Source organism: Euprymna scolopes, chromosome 20, assembly GCF_053919585.1.
Source record: "Euprymna scolopes isolate OS-2025 chromosome 20, ASM5391958v1, whole genome shotgun sequence".
NCBI classification, from domain to species: domain Eukaryota; kingdom Metazoa; phylum Mollusca; class Cephalopoda; order Sepiida; family Sepiolidae; genus Euprymna; species Euprymna scolopes.
The window spans coordinates 46683130-46704309 of NC_136501.1; the positions used below are offsets into that span (position 1 = coordinate 46683130).

Sequence of the window (21180 nt, forward strand, 5' to 3'; positions counted from 1 at the left end):
TTGGATTCATCGTATTTTGCATTCAAACTCTTAAAAACAACTAATATTGGTATTAAGGTACATAGCCAGATGTAGATTGGACCGCATATGGATATTGGGCAAAATTCTCCGAAACTATTACAGTTTGGTTCTTAGTCAATTAGCTAATAATTCGAACACAGACAAAGGCGTCCATTACATACAGTATCATATTATACAATTGTTATTTAATGGTGAAAAGAAATTTTCCATTAGATTTAATGAAAATGTAAAAATAATAAAATTATTTTCTATGTGTACTTATGTAGAATAAGGAGTGTGCTAGTGTCGGAATTTTCAGGGCAGTTTACTTAAAATGACAAAAGGTGCCGAAACGCTGAGCAAATTAATTCACAACATCCAATGTCGTTTAAGAAAACATTTATTTGTTATCATTGGTTTATTATAAAAAATGATTAAAAAAAAAAAAAACATTCAAAGAAAACTATATTTTTCTTGATTTGAACAAAAATATAATAAAGAAATCATATCATATAAAAAATGTTTGCTATTAGTTGTCTGTTATTCAAAAAATAAATATTTATTCATGAAATTTACCGTACAATGAATGTCTTGTTCTTAATTTGAATTTGAATTTTCTTAAATTTTCACAAAAATTGTCCAATAATTATTCGTTGCATTTTATTCGTAACAACAACAAAAAAAATGTCTTCATTTTTCAATTAATTTTTCATTTAATTATCTTCATAATCTATATATTAATACGATAGCGTGTGTGTTATTTTCTATGTCACGTTTACATCCGGGTCATTTAATTGTTATGTACTTCCATTTCTTGTCATAAATAATTTTACCAAGACTTCCTCATAAGTTTTGGTTTCGATTTCGATTTCGATTATAGCTAATGGCACACCAATAATCTTTTTTTTTTTAAATAATTTTATCAAATATATATATATATATATATATATATATATATATATATATATATATATATATATATATATATATATATATATATATATATATATATATTCATAAGTTTGGGATTTGGTTTCGATCCAAGCTGATGAACCCAAGCTAGCAGGAACGCCGGCGTAGCCAGGTCATAAAAATACGCTTAAATATGATATTTTAATTCTTGCAGATGTTGTATATATTATTATATAGTAATTGTTCTATCGATTTTTATATATTATAAAGTTGCGATTTCAAAAAAAAAAAAAAAAAAAAAAAACGAAATCTGCAAGAATTAAAATATCATATTTAAACGTATTTTTATGATCTGGCTACGCCGGCGTCTCTGCTAGCTTGGATGCATACTTTTGCAGTTCGAACAAAATAGCTACAATAATATCAGAGCGTCTCCATTTACGCAGAATATCTACAGAATGCTAACATCAATATATTACATATGAATCAGTACCCTGTGGATTTTCCACAGGTCCTGCTAGTAACAAATAATATATTTCTTTATTAAAAAGATTGTCCAACGTCTGTGTGAAAAACCCCCCACAAATCTTTCGTTCAGTACCTTTCAGCATTTTACGACGATAATACGATCCTTATTCTGCATAAGTACCAAAAATTCTAGCCTAGTTTTTTTTTCATGATAAAACATGTTATTTCAATAATCGGCTACAGTAATGCACAAATTCACACAAAGAAAACAGTTTTCTAGAGTTCATAATTAACTTACATTTCTATCATTATATTAATTTATTTTTATTTCGGACTATTGTTCTCATCTTTATTAGTTGTTGTTTTTCATCTTTTATTGGTTTGTTTATTCACAACGACGAAGGCCAGAGGAATAGTTGGCCGAAACGTTGTGAATAAACAACAACCAATAAAAGATGAAAAACAACAACTAATAAAGATGAGAATAATAGTCCGAAATAAAAATAAATTAATATATATAATGCTCATCTCAAAAATGAATTCCAATTAAGGAATAATATATATTTCTATCATTGTTTGAATTTAACATCTTAGTCATTTCCATTCTTTAATGTATTGGTTGAGGTTTTTCTCGTTATTTACACATAGATTACGCGCATTAGGAGTTGATGGTAATCTGAGAATGGATTATTTTTCTTTGCAATATACGAAAATTAGAGATTGCCATGTTGACCTCCTCCTCCACTACCCTGATTCTGAGAAAAATATCAGGGAAACCAATGTTAAAGTAAATCGGAGAAAACAATGCCAAGCTGGTTAAATAAAATCGTACCATACTGATACATATAGATTTACTTTTGATCAGGAAATATTTACATTTGAGTTTTAAGGCCTTTACAGTAATTAACATTGATCTGAAAATATGTTGTAGCACCTATTGCATACAGTTTCAAAATGTCTCTGTAATTGATCAAATGTTAGGCTTTTCTAGGACGATTATAATGGCATCTTTTTGTACTCCGAGTTCACCACTTCCACCGGAATCATGTCCTACATTAAGTGGACTGATTTCTGTTTGTTCCAGATCCATTATGTTCTCCCAATCTGCCCCTGTTACTGTCTATTCTTCCTGCAACTAACCCTCTTGCTTCTGTGGTGATTGTTTCATTCATTTTAGGAACCATTCTAATGTCACTCAAATTGCAGCTTTGCTTGGCTCTGACAGGACAACTCCGTTTGGGTAAGTTCTCGTCTTTCTCTATCCTTTTTCTCTATCCTTTTTCTCTATCCTTTTTCTCTATCCTTTCGTCTTCATTCTCTTTATTCTCTCCTCCTCTTCCTCCTTCTCCTTCATTTTCTTTTTATTGTTGTTCTTCTTACTTTTATATCCCCCTCGTCTTCCGTCTCCTCCTCCTCCTCCTCCTCCTCCTCCATCATCATCATCATCATCATCATCATCATCATCATCATCATTTGCCACTCTTCTTCTTCTTCTTCTTCTTCTTCTTCTTCTTCTTCTTCTTCTTCTTCTTCTTCTCTACCCCATCTTTTTTCTTCGCCATCCTTTTTCCTCCTTCTCCTCCTCCTCCTCCTCCGTTTTTTCTCTATTGTGCTTCGTTTCCATTCCTCGTCTTCTTCATCCTTTTTTTTCTGTTATTCTTTTAACATGTTGAACTTAACAATATGGGTGAGGTGGGGGCGGGGGAGAACTAAAAACGTATAAAATAAAAAGCAATAAATAATTGTAAAATCTCTTTAATGCCATTCAAGAGTTTTCTCTTTCATAACTTGCCACAAACTCCACCCAGTTGGATGGAGAGTGAAGAAAGACAAAGAAATGTCAACATTAAAAATCCCACTTCACACAAAATAACAACCAATACATTATGCATTTAATGTCAATGGGTACAACATGTAAAACTAACTAATAAAAAACCCTACCCGAAGCGGGAGGGCGGAGCTAGAGGCTTATTTTTTTTAATAAATGTGTCCTCCAAGATATTTCAACTAATGTTGCTGCATGAATGGTTGCATCATTCTACTGCTCCAAAAAGTGCCTGACTCCTAGTGCAATCCTCTACCTGAAGAAGAGTCAGATTCGATCTAGGATGGAGGTTTTTTTTTTTTTTTTTTTTTTTTTTTTTTTTAAAGGGTCATCTCATATCAAGGCCAGGAGGCCACTCAAGGATAAGGATTAATGTGCGTATAGTAGTCATTGAGACAGTTGCGTATAAATTGTTTGTAGAAATAATTTGGTATAACATTCGATCATTTACGAGGACGGCTGAACAAGAACTTGTTTACATTGAACTTGAAGATAATGATAGTGTAATCAGCTGGAAAGCAGATCAGCGATACAGAGTTCCACAGGCCGGCAGTTCTAGGGAAGAAGCTTTGTTCATGGAATCCATGTTTAGGTTTAGGCAACGATAGAGAGTGGGGGAATTTATTGCTAATGATTTTGGCTAGATGAGCGTTGTTTGTGAAGGATTGGCAAGGGGGGCATAGATTAGAGCTCAGTTGAACGTTTGCCATGAAAATAGCAATAGAGCAGGGACAGGCTCACAACCTCTCTTCTGTGGGAAAGAGGCTGCAGAGACAGATAAGACATTACAACAACTCATCTTCCTACCACAACTGAAAGGAAATTCCTCCTCTTCCTCCATGTACCTAGCATTAATCCTTTTATAACCAACATTTCTTTTCCAGAACTAGCCGCCTGTGGAACACTGTTCTGCTGGTCTGCTTTCCGGTTGAATACAACATGGTAGCCTTCAAATCCAATGTAAACAAGCTCTTGTTGAGCCGTCCCCATAAATAATCAAATTCTACCCAATTTATCCCAATTTACTATATTAACGATTATTATACTACGAATTTACATTCATTAAATCTTATCCTCACGTGACCTTCGGGCCTTGATAAGTAGTTACTCCCAAGTAAAAAAAAAAAAAAAAAAAAATGAATCCCCCTCCTTGAGGTAGCTCTTTATTTTGATAAGCTTTTACGATTGACTTTCACTCCGGACATAAAATGGAAGGCTTATACCAAGTCTATTGTTAGGTTAACTGAAAAATGATTGGATCATTCTACTGCTCCAGAAAGTACTTAACTCCTTATGCACTCCTCTACCTGTATAAGTCACGTGTTTGTCATTAAATCGACAATCCACCCATGTCATTGCCGCACTTTTAACTCCTAGCCCCAACTATCGCATTCACAAACTAAACATCCACCCCTTTTTTCTAGGGTTTAAGTCACACCCAGTTATCTTTTTTATATACAAAATGAATGAACTTTTGTTTTCGTTTCAGTATCGCTTCTTTTTTTTTTCAGTCTAATTAGGTCTCTAAATTGAGATTCCACTGAAACATGTATGCACATATGTAACCAATAATGCTTGTCTAATAAACAAATAAACATACTGTAAAGCATGTATATTTTAAAATGGAGCACTGCTGCCACATCTAGGGATGGTGCCACTCAAAACACCCTTTCTTGAATTGACAGAGTAAATAATCGACTTGACATTCTAATGGAGGCTGATCGTTTCTATTTTCAAAGAAAAAGGCGTTACTAGTCTTTTTCTGCTCTATCGTTATTTCCATGGAAGATACTTGTCTGTCTACCCAAACTGAAACCCATCTCCAAGGTAGCTTTCAATATTTCAGCTCCAATACCAGACGGTCCGACTGCTTTCTCCATCTTAATCTTTCTTAGAGCCTTTTAAATTATATTATGCCAGCGGCATTCATCCTAGCTGGGTTGAACCGGCTTCTCCCATAAGAGGACGTTTCATAGGAATATCAAGTTCACAAGCGGTCTCCAGTCACGTGTATATCCCGGTAAAGGGAGATGTTAGGTTTTAGCGTTTTTTGCAGGGAGGAACTGCCTTTTCTTCCTCTGGCATCAAATGAAATTTCCATGAACAAAGTTTCTTTCCAAGAATTTCCACCTGTGAAACACACTACCATGGAACTGCTTCCTAGTGGACTAGAACATAGCAATTTCAAATCCAATGTCAACAGCTACTTGTCATAAATCATCCTCGTAAGTAATCAAACATTTTCATTCCATTCATTATTTACTCGTCATTAAATCGACAATCCATCCACCTCATTAACACTTATCCTCGAGTGGCTTTTAGTCTTGTTCAATGGTCATGTGTTAGTTATAAAAAAAATAATAATATTAATAAAATAAGTAAATAAATAAATTCTTTTACAAAAAAAAAGCAGCATTTTTCTGACAAAGTCTACATCAGATGTCAAGCCTGCGGACAAGGATAGTTTAAGCCTACAATCTATCCATCTCATTACCCTGCATCCTCGAATACCTTTTGGCCCTGATAAGCGGTGACATTCTAATAAAAAAACAAAACAAAAAACAAAACAGGCATCGGAAGAGCGTCGTTAGAAATTCAATGTAATTGAACACAACAGTGAAATGATACACTCTTTAAAATGTCCCTATAATATTTAGAGCACAAACAAAAAAGTTGTTCAAGCTCCAGATTTTAAGGCATCCGTTGCGATTGGCACAAACAGGATTAAATGGAGTAAATTCTGGTCAATTTTTTGAAATCAAAAATCTGCCATCGAGAATGAACATGATGGCAACGACAAACCTTTGTTATATTACTTCTTGGCCAGTATAATCATTAGAATTCTATCTCTCAAAAAATGGTTCAGCCCAAACTGCTGCTGCTGCTGCTGCTGCTACTACTACTACTACTACTACTACTACTAATAATAATAATAATAATAATAATTTAAAAAAAAACAACTGGATGAGTGCGAAGAGAACTGAGACCCTGGAGAAGCTTGTTGCAACCCAAATTCCAGTGAAAACTAATATCTTTTTATTTATTTATTATCATGATTTCACTCCAAACGAAGCACAATGCCACCCAGTTGTGAGGGGCTACTATTTCGGACCAGATTTGCAGGGATAATATTTATGGAGTTGGGCAGCGAGATGTCTGTTTACATTACACTTGGACTTCTGCATGTCAGTACAGTCAGGGAAGCAGGACCTAAAAGAGAACTCCAAAGTGCAGCAGTCCAAAGAAAAGCGCTATTCCAGTAGAAGACTTTACGACATCTGTACAGTGTAAGGGTGGGATTTTGCTGTTTGTCGGGTTTGTCGAGAGCATTGTCATCGAGAGGGTACTAGGGCTTGGAGTTTGTCAGAACACTTGCTATTGAAATACTTGGTTGTTGCCAGTGAGAAGTAAATGGCAATGGCTGTTGCAATAAGTAAATTTGAGGAGACTTATTGTCGCTCAGACTCCAGGGAACACTACCGGTTGTTGTCAGTGAGTAATAATGCTATTGGGTAAATAAGAACGTTCCAAAAGTCGTTTGTTTTGAGACTTTTTTTTTCGTAATTTTTCAAGCTTTCGACTTACTTTAGTCATCCTCTGTGTCTAATGTTTTCCATGAAGTCGTTTTCTTCATGTTTGAATATGTCTTTTTAATGTGGCATTTTTCTTCAGCTCACACATCAAACTAAGAGAACTTGGCTGTGAAGATGGAAGTGCTGATCTGGATCGAATGCATGTAAGTATATTCGACATGAGAGATAAAAGAAAAAAAAACAGTAAATCATATGACCGATTTTTATAAAATTTGACACAAATTTACTTTATGTATTTGGCAGTATTCTTAGATAGGTTTTGTATCGGAATGTCTTTGATAAGGATCGATAATAACAAAAAAGCCGATGAAAGAAAGAGCAGGCGATTTTTACCAAAGTTAACGTCTTATACAACCTAATATATCAAGTGCATTTCAGACGTTTTATTACCACACAAGCAGAAAGGCCCAACTTATAAAATCAACATTAGGTTCTTTGATATGACAGAGGCGTATTCGAAATGAATGTTTCTGCTTAAAGCACACTTGAAGGATGACTTTTTTTTTATTTTAAACGTCAAGCTGTTATATGTAAAAATAATTTTTTAAAAAATCAACAGTAGGTTATCTATAGTAAAATGCAGACTACAATATATTGTAGACTAAGTCATTGCGAAGTGGTATGTGAAGCTTCCTCCCAGTGCATCGTAGTGGGTCTCCAACTAGAGCAGACAATCGATTTGATTGAAAACTGGACGATTTCACCGATTTTGATGACAATAAAAATATAGGAGTATGAAACATTTGTTGATCATCATTTAATCCCGGACAACGTTGGGTATCTCTGTTAATACTAGCAGAGAGACCCGACATTACTTGGGCTTGAATGATGATCAACAAATGTTTCACATTCCTTTATATATATATATATATATATATATATATATATATATATATATATATATATATATATATACACACACACACACACACATATATACACACACCCATATATATATATATATATATATATATATATATATATATATATATGTGTGTATATATATATATATATACACACACACACACACACATATAAAAATTTGTTTTTTTATGCATTGATATTCACATTAAAAAAACCCTTTTTCTATTTATTTAAAAAGAAAACACGACTTCATTATATATAGGTCGTGGAAATCGTTCATCTTCAAAAGATATAGCTAATTTGCATATTCTTTTAAACATTCATTTTAATTAGTTTTATCGGTTTTATCATGGGATGATCATCTTTAGTTAACTAATAAGTGTAATTATATTCATACAGATATTCTACATGATTTATACTTGCGAAATATTTGCGTAAAAAGGTTATAGTAAACACAAACCTCTTTCTTTTTATATTTATGTATGCATACATATATATTTGTTTAAAAATTTTGCCTACTGTTGTGGGGACATACACACCCTTATAACCGCTAAGATGGACTTGTCCATTAGGCATTATAACCAGCAAGTCTAAACCGCTCAATGAGAGCTATACCGGATGTCATACAGAGACGACTCCCCACGGACTTACTAACTTTTTTTGTACCATAAATGTTCTTATTCTCACCAAGTCGTCGTGTTCCTACTTTCACCCTTTCCGGCTCCACTACAATGACGACAAGGATGTATATATATATATATAAAAAAAAAAAATATTCAAGCTCACGCGCAGAACTTCCAACTTTCAAACGTATGAAATAGTCAATTGCAAACTTTCCAAGTTACAACACAAAACAACAAAAGTTCAACGACGGAAAATTGCCGTGTAAAAAAAACAAAACAAAAAAAAACTACAACACTTAAATTTATCTACTCACAGAAATTATAAGTAGAATTTCTTTTTTCATGCTTTGCTAAAAAAAAAAAAGAAAGAAAAAAGAAGTAATCTTGTTTTAATTTGCCGTAGAACGTGTTGACCCAATTGTTTATGCAAATTACACATGGACTTTATGTTGGAAGATTTCTTTTTCTTCTGTTACTGAAATTTCGGGAAATGAATTCTTGTTTGATGACAGTGGTTATTATGGACTGACTAGTTGTTTGTTTGAACTGTACCGAAAAGAAGAAAAGAAAAAGGGACAGTTGTGATAAAGACAGATATTCTTTTTACGTGCTGTGAAGCCATTTTTTGTTTTTGATGATTCGGAAAAAAAAATTTTTTTTCTCCGTCCCATTTATTTTTGCAACGGCACGCACGCACACTGAAGAGAAATGGTAACTTTTTTTTTCTTTCACCTGTCAATTTTTTTAAGCACTTTTAAAATAAAGACTCTTTTCGTGGTTGGATAATTTTTTGCTCGCCAGCGGAGTGAGAAAATACTGCTCGTGCAACAATATCTATTACTGAAAACAGGAACCCGGAACAATTTTTTTTTTTGTAAAACGGTAACTTTGTTGAAAACAAGTCGACTGCTATAGTGCATGTTTTATATTGCATGTTGTATAATATATATATAGCATATTGTACTATTTTTTTTCTCTACGGTAAACCAAAAATCTGTCTCCATTTCCGAACTATTGGCATATCTGAGACAAAAGGAACACGTTTCAACGAGTAAATAAGTGTATGCAAAATTAATCTATAACTTTTGCACTTCTGCTACAGCTACTGAAGAGTATACTAGTCCATAAAATAAAAGTTTTCCCTTGCTATGACTTCCATTTAAGTTACAAATTCTCTGAAAAGAATAGAATTTTCTTTTTTCTTCGAGAAAATAGAATAAAAAGACACAATGGAAGATGTGAAAGAGTCAATAACCCGTCGAATTGAATTTCAAATGGACCAGCAAAGAAGTGCTTACGATAGACTACAGCAGGCAGAAGAAAGAATGATCCAAATGCAAAAGAGAGATGATGACAGACTCTTTGCATTACAAACAGAGCAGAAAGAGAGAACTGAAGCACTACTCCAGGTTTTAATGAATAAGAATAAAGCTACAGAGAGCGATACAGCGTTTCCCCAGAGGGCGGTACTAAGTACAATAAATAATTTCACCTACTGTCCTGAAGGAAATCAAACGTTTGTAACGTATTTCAGACGGTATGAAGATCTGTACAATATCTACTGTGAAAATTGGACAGACCAAAAAAAGTCCGTTTGCTACTCAGCAAATTAGGGGTTACGGAATACGACAAATTCGTCGACTATATCTTGCCCCAAAAGACTAGCAATCTGACGTTTACGGAAACCGTTAAACGACTAACTGAACTATTCAGCTCGAAGACGTCGCTGTTCCACAGACGGTGGAAATGCTTGAACTTTACTGGATTACTTGACTTTCGCCTCGATTGCCAACAAACTCTGTGACGATTTCAAATTGTCAGAATTGAGTGCCGATGATTTCAAGTGCCTCATATGCGTCCAGGTGTTAACTTCGACAAGAGACTCTGAGATCCGTCGAAGAGTTTTGTCAAAACTGGAAAGTGAACCAGGCTTAACTGTACAAAAGCTGGCGGAAGATTGCCAAAGAATCATTAGTATCAAGAAGGACTCAAAGAATATCGAAGAAGATGGTATTGCACACATAAAGAACATACAGAGAAGAACTAAGGGGTACTCTCCAAAAAAACAAAACGGAAAGTAGATGCTATCTTCAACTTAAGCACGAAAGACAAGGTAATCAGAAGCCTTCAATCCCTTGTTTTCGCTGCGGAAACTTGCATTGGTAAAAGGATTGTCTTTTTCGTACCAGAATATTTTAATTGCAAAAAACTAGGGCACAAATAGCTCACACAGCAAACTGCAGAGGAAAGGTAGAATTCGGGTTCAACAGACGGGAATGAATAAGAAAGAGGAAAATGACAGTCGAAAATACGTCTTAGTTAGAATTTTAGACGCGCGTGCCCACATACAGATACACATGTACACACACACGTTCGCGTGCACACACAAACGTGCATACACTCGCTTACATATACACATACACACGCACACAAGTGTGTAAGTGTGGTCGACCGAATATATTAACTTTTTAAACACACGTGTATAAGATTTTCAACCGATAGTTTCCAATCCTAAAAATAATTATTGGTATTCTTATTTTTTTTTTATTTATTTATGGGGGCGTTTCATAATTTTTTTTATTGGGGGAGGGGGCAAGTGGATATTTCCACCATCGAGAAAAATGCTGCAAACGAAAATAACTACAGTAAAACTCCTTTAATTTGAACTTCCTCTAAAGTTGGACTTCCTCTCATTTGGACTTCTTCTAAACCTGGACTTTCTCTAAACTTGAACTGTCTCGTCATTGAAATTGTATTAGCATATTTGATGTGGAGTTGCAGTAAATCTGTTTACATGGTTTAGTCCAATATTGCGCAGAAATGTTAATATTGGTACTATGTAATTAATGTAGATTAGCTATTGATAATTAATTTCAACAAACTGTAATTTTTTTTTTCAGATTGCTATATTTAAAGCAAGCACATTAACAAAAGCATGGGGTAAATTATGCCCAGCGCCAAAGGCTTCTGAACTGAAAGAATCAGAGAATACATTTGATATAGAAAAAATTCTTGAAACAAAACGGTTACCGACCAACCACGCTGTTCTTAAATCACTTAATGCAAATGATGTTGAAATGTGGGTGCAATAAGATGAGGAAACTACTGATCAATATCCTGAAGGCAGTAATGGTGATGAAAATAGCGACAGCTCCTATTTTCTTGACCCTAATGTAAATAACCAAGAACACTCTGATGAAGCAATATCATGGGATATCTATGGAGACGGTTATAAAATTTCTAGAAAAAGTCCTTACTTTAGTGACAACTATGTTTTACAAGCAATGTCACTCTGAAGAGATATAATCATAAAGAAGCTACAGAACCAAGAAATTGTAGATTTTCGTGATCGCTTACAGAATACAATGGCTGCGCCCGAGAACTCAATCGATGAAAATAGAAACTGCAATGAGACTCATTCAATGAATAAATAAAAAAAACTGTATTTTACATAAATGTATGATTTCTATAGATGATAACTTGGGTAAAAAATACCTAACAAGTAAGAGTAGATTTAATCTATTTTCAATGTTTTTGTTACTGGTAATAATATTTAACAATTCTTACTTGCAATATATCGTAGACTCAACTTAATATATACTTGAAGTATCATATAGCAATGAATTTCATTTACAATTTCTTAATTCTTAGAAAATTAAAGTTAACTGCAGCACATTTCTTTATCACGAAACTTGAACAGCGTCCTCTAATTTGAACGAAGCGGATGTTCAAATTATAGGAGTTATACTGTATTTACAATTACTGGCAACACATAGTTTCTAATATATAAGGAAATTTTAGTTTTAAAAGCTGGGTGACCCTGTAAAAATTTTACGTACGATGAGCACCCACTTTATGGCCACCTGTCTTGGTAGGGTGGTGCGGCAATGTACAATGAACTGAATTTAACGTCCCAAGTAATAAAGTAATAACATAACTATTTCTTAGTTTAAAAGAGAATGTGGAAAACACGGTTTTTAAATCGAATCAAGTAATACATAATGCATTTTTTTAAAAACTCAATCTTGCAAAAAAAAAAAACAAAAACAAAAACAAAATTGTGTGCTTGTATTTGTGTTAATTTGCTTGTGTGTGTGTGCGTGTTTTTGTGCATATTTTAGTGTATATGCTTGTGCACACGCGTATGTGTGTGTGTGTGAATGCCCGCTCGAGCACTCGAAGTTCGTGTATATATATATATATATATATATATATATATATATATATATATATATATATATATATATATATATATAAAGGGCGAATGAACTCTTTTTCTGGGTCAACGGCCAACTAGCATCGTGTATATTTGTGTGTGTGTGTATATGTGTATTGGGGTAGAGAGGGCTCCCGTAAGCCATGATGAAGGCAACCTTTCTAGGAGAAGCAAATCTCTGATTTAAAAAAACATAAAGCGGAAGACCAGTACCCGCATTAAGCTGGTCTGCAGTTTAATTTGTTGCTGGCTATTTTGCTCTTGCTTGTTGCTGGATCTCAACATTTTGAACCGAGAGAGAGACTTAGCTGTCGTACAAAGCTAAGACTCTGTAATATCATCTGTGTATAGATACTCCCTCAGACATTTGGGCTCATGGATTTTAAATGTCTGAGGGAGTGGCACTCGTCTGACAAGACGTTGCAATCATCATGTATGTATATGTACACACACACACGATTGTGCACATCTATACACAAAAACATGCACGCGCGCGTGTTTTCCATGTGACTGCAATGTAGTTTGTTTTAGAACCCAAAAGAAGAAACCGTGTTTTCGACATTATCTTCAGCGAGACACAAGAAAACAAAGATAGATACGACCGGGGAAAAAAGCTAAGAAAAAAAAGAAAAGAAAATGTATAATGCGATATATATGTATAAAGTAGATATATGTAATAAATAATTTTTGTTTTATTAAAATATTTGTCAACCGAGAACTGGTATCGTACTAATATTATGGAAGGTGCGTATAGAGTAGTCATATTTCTCAATGATAAAGCATTCGGCAATGTAGGCAAGAATGGGATTCTAAGAATAATGGAATCTTCCAGCGCAGTCAATAGGACTGGACGGACGATGGCTCGGGAGGTATTAATAATTATGTAGCAGGAGAAGGGAAGGTTATGTTTAGTCTGTCTGTGATAAGCAGTTAAGAGCGGTGAAATACGAACATCGTAGCAAAACGAAGAATAGTACACGGTGTATAGTGGTAGCAATGGTAGGACTTGATAATCTGAGAGAAAAATAGGACCTTCTTCCTCTGTAAATGTGGCGATCGTGATGATACTTCTCCTAGGATAAAATATAAGATTTAATTATAACGAATAAATGTGTATAAAATGAGGTAGTAAAGTTACATAAGACGGGAGTTGAATGTTTAGACATAATAAATTTGTATGTGGCATCTGTTATTGAAAAGCTACGGCAATTTGGTGCAGAGGGGAATTTCTGCAATCAAAATATTATATTCAGGATGAATATGAATGTTAGTGTGAACACTTGTGAAAGATTTCTTTTTTAGTCATTTTTAACTCGTATTTAAATAATTTTCCTGTGATATCTTTGATTGACACTTTTTGAAACACTTATTTCCTCAGAACGAAAGCAGGAAATGGACAAAAACAGCCAAGTTGTTAATGAGTCAACTCCTCCAGAAACCAGAGTCCGAAATTTTCCGGAACTTTGAACAGTCTATTACAAATAAAGAAGTCAAAAAGGAAGAACAATCTGATCCATCAGAGACGGAATGTTCCGTTCCAGAATCTTCTCCGACTCAAGAGAATCAGGTGAGTCTTGGAACACTTGCTGGTGGGGGAGTAGATTGTAGTTAGATGAGATATTCTTGCATAGTGATATAGTGAAGTGAAATCCAGATGATTTTCCCGTTCACAAAGAAGTAATAATCCGGTCCTCACTACATAAAAAATAGATTCACTAGTCTTCTCTCTATTTCCTCCTTAGAAATAAAAGAATAAATTACGTGATTATTATAAGTTGACAAACATATTTATTTTTTATTAAAAAAAAAAACAAAAACAAAAAAAAAACATAATAATATGACATATTCAAGAAGTTTCCAGACTTTTTAATGGGCACTTTTATTAATAGTGCACACATGAAACTCTAGTGCCATTCGAAGTAATCTCCTCCGGCTGCAATGCACTTGTTGTATCGTTCCAACAACTTCTGGAATCTTATGTGAGCATGTCAGTGACCCTCTTTCATTTTCTCAATTGTCTTATCACGACAGCCTCTAAGGTTTTTCTTGAGTTTAGGAAATAACCAAAAGTCACAGGGATCACGGTCTGGATTAAAGGGAGGATGAGGAACTGTCTTGATGTCCATCTTGATCAAATAATCTGTGATAAGGATGGAGCACCCTTGGGATAAACTCTGCACTAATCTTCTGTATCTTCAGTTCTTTGCGAATAATTATGTATTCAGCTCCCACACTGGCATCAAACTGTGCACTTATTGTCTCTGTAGACACACGACAGTCCTTATCCAAGAAATTCTTTATTTGGCCAATGAACTCTGGTATTCTTACTTACTTACTCCCTCCATAACTCTTATCATCCCTCACAGACTCCCTGCCTTCCTTGAATCTCTTATGCCACTCAAAACTGATGCTTGATTCATGCAAAGATGGTCCAAAAGCAGTCTGGAGCATTCCATACGTTTCTGCTGCATTTTCCAAGTTAAAATAAGAATTTTATTTCATATCGTTCTTCTAAAATCTCCTCAAATCTAGACGCACTTTTGAAATTCACCAACTGTGATAATAAGGCTTTTATAGGGTGTATTTCAATTCCTGCTCTAGCTGTTCATTTGAACCTGAAATCATAAAAATTGGTCAGTCATCTCACAAGGTATGTAGCAATAAGACACTGAATTTCCAATAGTCTATGACAATTTTAAAAGCTTGGACAAAAAAAGTCTGGAAACTTATAGAAGGCACCTTGTACCTTTTACTTGTTTTACACGTTAACGATACTTAGACCAGCTTAATGGGTAACGTACAATTTTTAAAGTTTTAAACAAAGAAATTGACTATCTACTTATTTGATTCTTGTTTAAAACTGTAGCAATTGAATTATCATCTAAACCAATTGTCAACTCGATAGATCTCAAATCAATATATTCAATGTCACTTTTAGAAAGTTTGCTCCTTTTAAATGATAACATAATCTGATTTTGAATAGAGGACCGCCACAGTGAAACGAGGAAATTGCCGTGTTTCTGAATTCTCGTTACCTATTTCTGATTAGCAATACTCTGTTTATTTTATTTATGTTTTTTTTTTGGGGGGGGGAGGAAGTAATTGAGAAGGAGTAATTGAAAAGCAGTAATTGAAAGGAATTTGAGATATGAAATAAGAAACTTATTAATTCAGCTATTTTTTTTTATTTTATTTTAAATTCTTGTTATCTAAATGCAGCAACATTTTCCTTTATTATTAGCGTATCCTTATCTCCCGTTCCCCAAGGCTAAATTATTATGTCAGTTCTTATTTTACCTTTTTTTTACTCACAAACTATATTCAGACAGAATAAAAAAAATAAGAGGGATTACTTATGAAACGACCTCGTATATATATATATATATATATATATATATATATATATATATATATATATATATATATATATATATATATATATATATTGTATATATATATATATGTATATATATATATATATATATATTGTATATATATATATATGTATATATATATGTATATATATATTGTATATATATATATGTATATATATATTGTATATATATATATATATGTATATATATGTATATATATATTGTATATATATATGTATATATATATTGTATATATATATATGTATATATATATGTATATATATATTGTATATATATATATGTATATATATATGTATATATATATTGTATATATATATGTGTATATATATATATATTGTATATATATATGTATATATATATGTATATATATATTGTATATATATTGTATATATATATGTATATATATATTGTATATATATATTGTATTTATATATATATATTGTATATATATATATATTAGATATTGTATATATATAATATATGACATATATATTATATTTGTTATATAATGTATATATATATATATATATATATATATATATATATATATATATATATATAATAAATGATGGTCGGAAATGACTGATTCTACATACATAAGTTGAATTCAATGGCTTTTCGTTGGGGTAGGAGGCTAAAAACACTCAAATTATTGTATTTTTCCCCTTGAACTAGTGTGGAATAGTCACACTGAAGGTATCCTATTTGCGCTTCGAATTCTCTGTTATTTTGAATATTTCGTTAGTGTTTTCTTGTATTGTGAAGTATCCCCATGTCAAGTTGGCCTTACAAATGCCTGTACGGAGAGACCTAAGTCATTTGAGGATAGTGATTAGTAGGTAATCGTCATATCGTACGAATTTAAGGATTTTGTTGTCATTGGTTTCCCAGAAATTTTTCTAGTCAGAATACTTTCTAGAAAGACACAAGGTTCTTACTGGAGGGACCACTGTAAGGTTGTCAACATTCTTAGTGAAAGTGAGTTTTGTGAAACAAACTGAATTCGAATTTAGGAGACCCAGGTGGTAAGTCCGTGTCATTAACCACTTAACCACCGTCACTTCAGTACATAATTTAAAGTCTCTGTCTAACATAAAGTTATCTTATGAGATTTTTAATGTTGGACCTAAATAGTATTTAAACTGACATGTAAAAATTTGATTTGAACTAGCTAATTTTCAGTTGTTGTACTGTGTTGTCGGCGCTATAATCACATACTTTGCAACAATTTATTCAAAAGTTGTTAAGTCTTGACTGGTAACGTCTATCAATTATGACGAAAAAAGTAAATATCCAAATCAGCAAGGGGAATTATTCATACTTTTTAATTGAAAGATAGAAAATAATTGTCTCTCTTACAACGAAAAATTTATTTCGCTTTTGCTTAAAAAAATGTGCAAACATAAAAGTGATGTTTTGGATTGCACAATAATATTTATCCTTAACTTTTTATCATTTATGAATAAAATACGAAAATTATATGAGAATAGAATAATTATATTTTAAACCTATTAATGTTATTCAATTGAAATATTAAAATAGTTGAAACATCTTTCAATGATTGATGAATAAAATACGAAAATTATATGAGAATAGAATAATTATATTTTAAACCTATTAATTTATTCAATTGAAATATTAAAATAGTTCAAACATCTTTCAATTATTGATGAATAAAATACGAAAATAATATGAGAATAGAATAATTATATTTTAAATTTATTAATGTTATTCAATTGAAATATTAAAATAGTTGAAACATCTTTCAATTATTGATGAATAAAATACGAAAATTATATGAGAATAGAATAATTATATTTTAAACCTATTAATGTTATTCAATTGGAATACGAAAGTTACAAAATATTATTTATCCTTAACTTTTATCGCATTTTCAAATTATAACGAAGTTCTTATGTTCACACTTGGATTTTTCTCTTGGAATTTTCTTGTTTCAGGAATTGATTGATCAACTAGTTGCTTGTTGAAAATACCTTTTAATTATTTTTCACATCAAATGTTTCCTATACATTTCTTTTTTACGTTTTGCTATTTCCAAATCCATTGATACATTTTGTCTTCATGTTTATCATCTGAGAAAAAAAAAAAAAGCCATATTTTTGAAAATCCATAGATTAAGGATTTTCCACTGGTATAATTTACTTGTTTGAATTTGAAGGATCAATAAATATTGTAATTTATTCAATTTTATTTCCATCACATATTTCCACTGTTTTTTTAATTGCTCTATCTAGTAGCTTTTGATTAATTGTTCCAATTTTAAGAGAATACTTATATTTATGTTTACAATACTCTCCTTCGCCCCCCCCCCACACAAATATATATATATATATATATATATATATATATATATATATATATATATATATATATATATAAATGCAACTTTGTCTGTGTGTGTGAGTGTTGCGTTGTATCATAACATAAAGGGGATCGTGTGTGATCTAATCAGGGTTAACATTGTGTGATCGTCTAGTTGTTCTGTCTATTTGTTCATATGTCGCTGTGTGTGTGATACATGTATTTTCAGACATACCTTCTGCGTCTGGTTGTTAGTCCAGCTGGAATCATCTCATCTTGGAGGGGAGACCTGGTACCTGTTTTGGACGAAGATTCAATCACTCCAAGACAAGGAATTGGTTTTATAGTTTATTTCACTTTCCAGATGTCTTGCAGAAGATGGAAAGTGAATCTCTGGCCTGTGTTGTTTCTGTTCTACACACGTCAGCGTCCCCCCCCTCCAGTGAAGGGGAGGAGACAACGGTGAAGCCGTCTGCCCTCTTCTAAGCCCAAACCAAATCTCCACGATTCAGCTAAACTGATCACATGACTCACATGCAATCCGATCAGCTGATCCTGACTTCCGGTCAATGTGTCTGAATATAATTTACACCCCTCTCTCTCTCTCTTGATCCATTCTCTAACATGAGTTCGTTCCTTATAGACTCCGAAACAGCTGAACAAATTTTCTCAAATATTTACAGAATTTTAATGTATAAGTCTATGAGTGATCTTCGTTAAGTTTTGTCTCAGAATACCCCCGATAATTACCGATAATAATAATCAAAACCGTTGTTTTAATTTATCTATCATCAGTAAAGCCATTTTTTCAATGTCGTCGCTTAGAAATAATGATAGAACAATGAGCCATGAAAATTCTACTGCAGGTAAGTTGATAGCGTGTTTTTTTTTTGTTTTTTTGCATGACGTGGTCTGTAGGTTCAAACTCCGCACATAATTTTTTTTTCATTAACTGCAAAGAATTTTATTAGACTTGAAAATCTATGTGTTTTCTTTTTGTTTTGTTTTTCCTTACATAATGTGGTCTGTAGGGTCAAACCCCACACGTAAATTTCTTAATGTTTTTTTTTCGTAAACTGGAAAGAAGTTTATATAAAATAATGTTATAAAAGAAACAGTATGTTCTCTAGAGTGCAATGTAGGATAACATATATTTTGGACTAAGTTACTGCATGGAGGCATGTGAAGCTTCCTCCCGGGCGATTTTACAGATTTCGATAACAATAAAAATATAGGAGTGTGAAATATTCATTGATCATCATTCAATCCCAGGCAACGTCGTGTCTCCCTGCTAGTATATATATAAATGGAACTTTGTGTGTTCGTTCCTTATGGACTCGAAAATGGGTGGGTCGATTTTTATGAAATTTCATGCAAAGGTATTTTATGTGCCTGGCAGTGTTCTTAGATAGGTATTGTGTCAGAATGTTTTCGATAAGTATTGATAATCAAATAATTTGATGAAAGAAGGAACAGGTGATTTTGATTGAAGTTAACATCTTACAGTGTATTTGAGAAGTTTTATTACCACAGCAAATTGAAGCATGATACTTAAATTTTGCATTTTAAACTTTAATGCAAGCCATTATATATAAAACATAATTTGATAAAAACAGTAGGTTCTCTACAGTGCAATGTAGACTACAACGTATTGTGAACTTAGTGGCTGTGAGAGGCATGTGAAGCTTCCCCCAGGTGCATCGCGATGGGTCCTCCAATTAAAGCAGGCAATCAATTGATTTGCTTGAAAAATGGGTTATTGTCATCGATTTCGAATATGAAACATTTGTTAATTATCATTCAATCTCGATTTACGTTGGGTCACATTGCTAGGTTATATATATATATATATATATATATATATATATATATATATATATATATATATATATATATATATATAAACTTGCTTTTATACCTTTTATGAGATTTTTATTATCTTGATAAGTTTCTATTTAAAAAAAAAATACTTAGATTCATTTGTACAATGCTCCCTTTCTTTCTTTCTTTCTTTCTTTCTTTCTCTCTCTCTCGCTCTCTCTCTCTCTCTCTCTCTCTCTCTCTATATATATATATATATATATATATATATATATATATATAGAATGTATGTATGTATATATATGCATGTAAATATATGTATGTCTATATGTATATATATACACGCACACATATGTGTGTGTGTGTTTTATCTATCTATATATATATATATATATATATATATATATATATATATATATATATATATATGTATACTTGAAAATGGATTACATAATAAAAAAGAAATGGTAACTTTTATCAACAGTTCATAAAATGAACATTTATTTTACACAAGTTGCCAAAAGTCGCCATCTATTCTTTATGACGTCATCCATTCTGGAGTAAAACCTTTCTTGTAAAAGCGTGATTATTAACTGATACCATATATTTTATTACATGACATAACGAATGATTATTTTGTCTACCTTTCAGACTGCGATCAGCCAAGATGGAAGCATGTCAAACATAATTTTAAAGGAGGAGGAGGAGAAGGCAGAGGAGGTGGAAGAGAAGAACCAACCGAAATCTACTGTGGAGACTCATGAAGAGAAGGCGGCGGACGCGGCGTTGTCAACGACCGAGGAGAGTGCGACAGTGGAAGAGGAAGAAGGCGAAGAAGATAAAGAAGACGTCGTTGAAGAAGAGAGTTCCAAAGAAGGGCCATTGTCTGAAACGTCAGAACCAGATGAAAACGATGAGCAGTTGTCTGCGACTTCGGTCATAAAAGATGACGGTGAAGACATGGAGTTTGAGGTAAAGATGCAACATGTGGGAAGTAGAAGAACTGATATGAAGGATATAAAAAATCTAAAGTGGTCAGCCATAGTAAAAAGCGACCTGAAAACTCCCTTTTAATTAACAATTGCACTGAAGTATAGCTGGGCCTCAGCCTTTACCCAGAATTACTCCACTTACCCTTGAT

At 32.8% G+C, this 21180-nt stretch overlaps 1 protein-coding gene across 1 annotated transcript in view; it reads left to right on the forward strand.

Moving 5' to 3' along the window:
* The window catches only part of LOC145241411 (axonemal dynein light chain domain-containing protein 1-like), a 182933-nt gene that overhangs the window by 134653 nt on the left and 27100 nt on the right, over positions 1–21180 (forward strand). Inside the window, exons 21-24 of the mRNA XM_080104340.1 lie at positions 2558–2620; positions 6878–6941; positions 13880–14068; positions 20691–21011. Coding sequence (XP_079960466.1) covers positions 2558–2620; positions 6878–6941; positions 13880–14068; positions 20691–21011 — 637 coding nt within the window. The remainder of the gene's footprint in view (positions 1–2557; positions 2621–6877; positions 6942–13879; positions 14069–20690; positions 21012–21180) is intronic.